Raw genomic sequence first — 7,543 nt, 5'->3', positions numbered from 1 at the left:
GAAAATTATGTTTCACTATAAATGCATATATTTCATCATCCCCTCACACTCACGTCTCATTTCACCACCCTCTTCCAAATATTTATAAGGTTATGTGTATTTTTCATGAAAGACAGTTGTATTCAAGTTATTAGTTAGAAAAGTTTGTGTTCAATTGTTGAACATGATTACATATTCATAATAACTCAAATTTAAGCCAAGTAGAAGTATTTAACACAATTATATGTAACCTGAAAATATCTCCTAGCTAATAGTAATTTCATTCTTATTTGAGTCTTACACAATATTTTATAATTTAATACATATTTTTAAGTTAAGATATTTACTTTTCATTACAATAGTAAATATTATTTTTATTCTTACAAAATATCTCACAACCTAGCCCACAACTTATTATACAATTTATATCTCCTTTTTTTCTTCATATAAGTACATATTTTATTATAAGAATAAGAATAAAATATTTTTAGAGAATAAATATTCTTAATAAATGAGAATATATACATGATAGTAAAATAAGGAATAATATTCTTATTGATTTAAGAATGTGTGAGAACAAGTTAACCCAATTTGACAGCTAAAATAGAAAATACCTAAATAAGTAATCAATATTTTGGTACTACTAAGTGTATATCCTCACGCCTCTTTCGAGGGTTTGTAATTGCCCTCCCATCAATAAATGATGTTTACAGGAATTGAACTCTCAACTTTAAAAATTAAATTGTTTTACGACATTAAGCCAGTGTTGTTGGTAATTAGTAATCAATATACTTAGCAACAAAAAAATTCATAATTTTTTTCCAATTATGGAAAAGGTACGGATGAAGTTGAAAATGAACCCCTAAATATCTTCCCACATACTTTGTCACATTTCACAATCCCACGCTAAAATATTTCTAAAAAAAACTTAAATTAGAGTTCATCTTCACATCCAAAAATTCCAGCTACTTTCATACCCACATTGCTTCGATTCTCCCACCTTCAAAAAATTGCACCTTTACAACACTACACTACCTTTCTCCCCATTTGGTTCTTCATCAATCAATCGATTCTCGAAACGATGACGTTTTTGGGTTCCTTTTTCTGAACCCAAAAATCCAAATGGGTATAGCGAAAGCATGGAGATTCAGTTTGGATCTGTTACAACAGCAACAACAACCCAATTGGAAAGGAAAACATGTGTATTGGAGATTCACGACGAAACCAATTTCATTGTCTATGGTATGCGGGTTTATGCTATTTGGGTTGGGTATGATTTCACTCTTAATGGGTCACATGGCTTCTGATCTTGAATGGTATTCTCAACGATTCGTTCGCCGCAGTTTTTACTTCACATTGGTTCGTTAATCTTTCCATGCCTTTGCATTGCATTGCATTGATTTTTTTAGTAATATGATGGAATTGTATGCATTGGTCATATTCAGTGGCGGATCTAGGATGACGAGGGAAGCAAGTTGTATTAAGTGATCCGGAATGTATTATTAGTTTAGACCGTGACAAATGAGTGACATGAGTGCAATTTTATATTAAACCCGGGTTGCAAAAAATATTAACTATAAGAGTAATATATACAATTTTTTTCGGGTGGGTGTCCCTCATCTAGAGCGGCTCCGCCATGGGTCATATTAGTCCCTCGTATTGTGATTTGTTATTTAAGGTGAATCCTAGACTAGCTTTGTGGGACTGGTGATTGTAAAGCCTAGACTCATCTTAGTCCCAAGAATTGTAAGCACCGGTTATTTTAGTCTATTATTTTAGTAAAATAATGTATTAATGCATGGAGTTGTGTAACATGTGATTTATGGTAAGTTTCTTTGGGGAATTAAAATACAGAAATGTTGTTTTGGAAAACAGATTTTTACTATATTAAATGTAACACTTCCCAATACAAAAATTTTGACAATTGAATTTAAGGATGGTGATTAACATTCCCTTTATGGTAAAGTTTGGACCTGCCTTGTTGGCCTGGTGGAGGGGGCGGCTTGTGAGTCCCTTAGATGCTCCCCTTAATAAGGCCCAAGGAGGGGCAGGGATTGAACCCATACCTCTCACTATATTTCCCCAAATGCTTATCAAATGAGCTACATGGGACTGCAGTATGTCATCTAAACTGATCCTTATTGACATGATAGTGGTTGGTCGCAGTGAAAGTGGATGGTGCCCCCTGGTAAACTTTACCCGCAAATCAGAGATTCAATCTGGAGTCGTCAATTTGGAGAATGTATTACCTAACCACCATCTTCAATAGGAGGGCTGGTCTCCAGCTTTGTCCCTGGGATACCCGGTCAAAGACCAAAAATTGATCCGTATTAAGAACTAATTTAACTGAACAGTTGACACGGAGGAGTGGAAGTGGAAGGACTAGATGATTGATCCTTACAATTTCAAGGACTAATATGACAATTTCCTAAAATTAGGACTGGTAATATCAGTTATAGTTTCAGAAACTAAAATGAGGATTTACTCTCTTTTTTATGTGTTGCCAATGTGGTTTCAATTTTTTTTCCTAATCTGTATGCTTACTAAAATTGTTGACTAATTGATGTAAATCTTTGTAGGATGGAAATGCTCATGCCCCAATTGATATTTGGAAATCACAATATTCTAAATACTACTACGGATGCAAAGAAAGAGGGCGAAGTTTTGCTCGTAAGTTAATTTCACCACCACCTCTTGTTTCTTGTTTGGTAGCTGATGACAACAAATGCATTGACATGTTTTCTCTTTTATGTTTTGTAATTCTTTTTTATTTATAAAAAATGAAATCTTATTAGATGAGAAGATGGAAGGATATAGGAAGAGGATTGTAATTCTTTTTTTCCCTGTTTCAAAACTTGAACCACTGTCTTTTTGTAGTGTTAATTAATGTTATTCGAGATTTATAAGCTAGTAGTAATTTAAAAAAAAATGACTTGCTTCGTAAGAATCTATGTTGCTATGTGCTGTTATTACTTTTACTTTGTTGTGAAACTTCTTTTTTACTTTTAGGTATGAGATTAGTATGTTTCCTTTCAGGGTCATTGCTATTTTGCCTTGAGTTAACTCATGGCCTCTCGTTAACCCGGGCCTGATCCTCAGAACCATCAGTATCAACACTGACAATAAGAGAGAGAGAAAATTCATTAGGGATAATTTGGCAAGATTAGGAAAGCAGTCCTTGATGCCAAAGACAAAGAAAGAAAAAGGAAAATTGATCTTTCTAGTGTTTTCCATCTCGTGTTTGATTTACCCCGTTTTTCGGTGTACTACCTTGCTGTGGGATTCTGAGTATAAGAGTTACTGTCTACTTCATATTCTTTGTAGAACACTTGGGTAATGTAGTAGAGTTCAGCAGTTCTCTTCTTCTATGAAGCATAGACACTGACACCGACAAGTGGTGCAAGGACACCAAATTGTAAAAATTGTAGGACACAGCCACTGACATGTCATATATATGTACATAAAATTGAAAATTGAAGAAAAAATAATCATAATATCGTAGCTGTGTCAGAGCCTAAAGCAATTGGATCTGTGTCGAACGTGTGTAGTCAGGTGTCATACAAGTGTAAATGTCGGACACATGTCCATCCTTAATAGTTAATAACTTTGCTAGTACCATAAAACCGTAGTTTTCCTGTGTTGGCTTACAACATAAGTGATTCTACTTTGACAGTTGTGGAAAAGCATTTTAGTTATGGTGTTATGCTGCTTGCGCATGTGGCACTACTAAGGACTTAGCAAAAATTTAACAATATGCCCCTGTTTTGAACCGTATACTATATCATCTTCTTTTTGTTCCTTTAAAAACATATGTATCCAGTGAAAGAGGTATCTTGATTTTTTTTAGTGTCTGAAACACTTGTTTCTCTTTTAGCAATATATAAAGTGCAATTCAGATTGTAGGAGGCTTAATATATGGTGTCTTATCTGAACTGTGAAAAAATTGGAGTCCATCTTATGTTTTTTTCTTCCTCTAGACAATTGTATTCCTTAAGATTGACTTAAAAGTGATGAACTGTATACTAACTTTTCCACATGTCACTTGGTAACTGGATAACATAGCTGCTGTACTCGAGCGCAAGTCAAATGGCTACTTGCTTATTGCAACAAGTGGAGGATTGAACCAACAAAGAACTGGAGTAAGTAGGACATAAGTTCTATGATATGCTATATTGTCATTGTTGCATTATAATTTGTAAGAATTTAAGTTCTGCTGGTGGCTTGTTTGATGATTATTTATTTTTTATGCCCCTTTATGCATGGAAAAAGGATTAATGTGCTAGGTGGTCCTTGTTGTTTTCCTACCGATTAAAAATATTGGAGCAATCTTCTTTTAGCTAATTGGTCCCATTTCAGTTGTTTTCAAAGAATACGAGGCTTGGTTAGGTTCTCTTTTGTAGTCATGCAAATAATTTTTTATTTATTAAATTAGTTTGTTCTTTCTGTGGAAATGACAATTTTGTTCTTGCCACCAGATAACGGATGCTGTTGTTGTTGCACGAATCCTTAATGCTACACTAGTATTACCTGAGTTGGATCGTCATTCTTTTTGGAAGGATGACAGGTAATCCAGAGATCCTATCATACATCCATTATCGTTAGATTCTGTTAAGCATGGACACATATACGAGAACACACCAAATACTAAAGATTGTAGGACATGGAGTTGTTTTTTTAACTTAAAATTGGTTATGTCCTGTGGTATCCATGTCTTTCCGTGTCAAAGCTGCAAAATACTTTTTCTTAATTGGATTCATAATCACGCATGTCATACATGTGTCATTGTGTGTTTGAAATGGAAAACCAAAATGATGTGTCCTTGCTTCATAGTTCAGATTAAATTGGAGTTTATGATAATAAAGATTAAAGTTAACATTTCATTTGATATAAAACACTTTTGTTTGAATACAGTGACTTCCTCAATATTTTCGATGTTAACTGGTTTATCACTTATCTCGCAAAGGATATTCCTATTGTTAAAAGAGTTCCTTATAAGGCCATGCGGTCGATGGAGAAACCCCCATACATGATGCGTGTCCCAAGGAAATCAGAACCGGAGTATTATCTCGATCAAGTTTTGCCAATACTCTTGAGGCGGCAGGTAAGGCCACGTGTTATGATTTGTACATGTTTGAAATTTCTAAATTATTTGAATAGAGGATGTTTTTATTCTGTAAATGACGGTGGTGATGAAACATTTGTAGTTAATGCCAGTTTAGAATCCTTGTGAATTTGGCTTTGGTGGTAACTGCCTTTTTGGGTAATTTTGCAGGTTCTGCAATTGACAAAGTTTGACTATAGACTAGCAAATGATCTTGATGACGAGCTACAAAAGTTACGTTGCCGTGTTAATTATCATGCCTTGAGATTTACAAAGCCCATACGACAACTTGGTCAAAAACTTGTTATTAGAATGCGAAAGATGGCAAGCCGTTTTATTGCAGTCCATTTGAGGTTTGTTCAATGAAACCTCATAAAGTTTAAATTTAATTTCCGTCTAAAGCAAAGTGGTGTGAGTTGGCATCGAAATAACTTAATTTCCGTACATATGAGAACTGTTTTTCTTTACTTCGCTCTTTCACTCTTAATCTCGAGTCTTCTAATCACATATATGCTGCCTATATATTATCCTTTTAAATCCTTCAGCTCGTCTCAATCTGGTTGATTTGCCTTTCACTTTTTCACAACACCTATATGATTTTCTGAAACTAATTATACATTAACAATTTCAAAACGTAAAATTTCTGGTGCAACTTAATAATAACAATATGGCAGATTTGAACAATGACCATTGCCTCTATAAAATGTATGGCTTCTCAGAATTATAATGATTTATGCCAGGTTTGAGCCAGATATGCTGGCATTTTCAGGTTGTTATTTTGGTGGGGGTGAAAAAGAAAGACTCGAGCTTGGTGAAATCAGAAAAAGGTGGACAACATTGCCTGTAAGACTTCAATCCTCTAACTTCTAATGATAAAATCATATCATTTGAAGACATTTGTCCTTTTTTAACCAATGTGTTGTTGTCTTAAAGGAGTTAAAACTAGTTATTTCTTTGCTGATATAAAATGAATGAGCCATTATCTTGCAATGATACAGGATTTCAACCCTGATGAAGAGCGAAAGCGTGGGAGATGTCCTCTTGCTCCTCATGAAGTGGGTTTGATGCTGCGAGCTCTTGGTTTTACAAATGACACATACTTGTATGTTGCATCAGGAGACATATATGGTGGGGATGAGACCATGAAGCCGCTCAAAGATCTTTTCCCGAACATGTATACAAAGGAGATGCTTGCCGAGGAAGAGCTGAAACCTTTTCTTCCATTCTCTTCCCGCCTTGCTGCTCTCGACTACATTGTTTGTGACGAAAGCAATGTATTTGTCACTAACAACAATGGTAACATGGCCAAGATTCTTGCCGGTCGAAGGTAATCTGTGAACTTTTCGATGTATGTGTCACTAACAACAATGTTGTTTGGCCCTTATAAATATACCACTTTTTGGTTGAATAGTATATCAACTGTGTTGCTAATTCTATTTTGTACATAATAGGAGGTATATGGGTCATAAAAGAACTATCAGACCAAATGCAAAGAGGCTCAGTGCACTATTGTTGGAAAGGCATAAGATGGACTGGGATACCTTTGCGCGAAAGGTTAAGGCATGCCAAAGAGGATTCATGGGAGAACCAGATGAGATGAAACCCGGAAGAGGAGAGTTTCATGAATATCCCAGCTCATGTGTGTGTGAGAAACCATTCATTGATGAACAACTGAGCGAAGATGGACACCATCCGCCAAAACTCGCTACTAGAAACATGACATTGGAAGCAGACTCCAGAATAGATGGAGGAAAGGAAGAAAGTGACCTATCACACAAGGGAAATGGGAGAAGGGCCAACATGTGATAAAGGCCATCAAGGAAGAAGTTCCTTTAGGGTCCATTTGCGAGTTGGGTTTTGGAGGGGAATGAATGGAAAATGAAAACTTCAGAGTCATCTTACAAGTATACTTCATGGTTTTAAAGTCTCCTTTTTCCCTCCAAACCCCAATTTGCAAACGAACCCTTAAAGTGAGTTTGAGTATGCAATGATGATAAAGTAAAAGTGTATCCACCATTAATGATTAGTTAAAATGCATTAAGTACTCCACTAACTTATGCTAATCAAGGGTAAATGCACTGGTATGGGTTTATTTTATACTCAAACTCACGATCAAGTTGGACTCACCCTTGTAACTTTAGACCAAAGTTTTGACAAAGAAATGATAATAGTATCAGTGTCAATTCAAGTGCTCTATTGTACTCTCTCTATTTTCACATTTGATATGGCAATTATCAAATTGGTGCTAACTTATGTAGTCAAGGCCTTGTTGGAGGTTCAGTTCATTCATGTTGTGGATGGCTCAATTTAGATCATGTAAGGCATGAGTTGTTGTAAGTCTTAATAGATATGCCTGCAGTAGATTTTATGCAATGCAATTTATTTGGAAAAGCCTCTTTGCTATGGGGTAAGATGGTGTACATGTACCCTTTCCAAACTTACTAGTGGGAGCCTTATGAACTA

The 7,543-nt window shown here is 35.3% G+C and overlaps 1 protein-coding gene across 1 annotated transcript; it reads left to right on the top strand.

The window, feature by feature from the left end:
* LOC109333339 (uncharacterized protein At1g04910-like) lies at positions 863–6,977 on the top strand. The gene is made up of 9 exons (XM_019568782.1): positions 863–1,338; positions 2,559–2,649; positions 4,042–4,118; positions 4,455–4,543; positions 4,891–5,080; positions 5,252–5,433; positions 5,821–5,923; positions 6,079–6,407; positions 6,532–6,977. The coding sequence occupies exons 1-9, from the start codon at positions 1,102–1,104 to the stop codon at positions 6,884–6,886; spliced, it is 1,653 nt and encodes a 550-aa protein (XP_019424327.1). The 5' UTR covers positions 863–1,101; the 3' UTR covers positions 6,887–6,977.

Source organism: Lupinus angustifolius, chromosome LG18, assembly GCF_001865875.1.
Source record: "Lupinus angustifolius cultivar Tanjil chromosome LG18, LupAngTanjil_v1.0, whole genome shotgun sequence".
Lineage (NCBI taxonomy): Eukaryota > Viridiplantae > Streptophyta > Magnoliopsida > Fabales > Fabaceae > Lupinus > Lupinus angustifolius.
This window is presented reverse-complemented; position numbering and strand designations above follow the sequence as displayed.

Bases quoted from the DNA above. Each gene is read 5' to 3' on its own strand.
- LOC109333339 (XM_019568782.1), top strand. From the start codon at position 1,102: ATGGGTATAGCGAAAGCATGGAGATTCAGTTTGGATCTGTTACAACAG. The intron at 5,924-6,078 runs GTAAGACTTCAA...GCAATGATACAG, and splicing joins AAAGGTGGACAACATTGCCT to GATTTCAACCCTGATGAAGA. The intron at 6,408-6,531 runs GTAATCTGTGAA...TGTACATAATAG, and splicing joins AAGATTCTTGCCGGTCGAAG to GAGGTATATGGGTCATAAAA.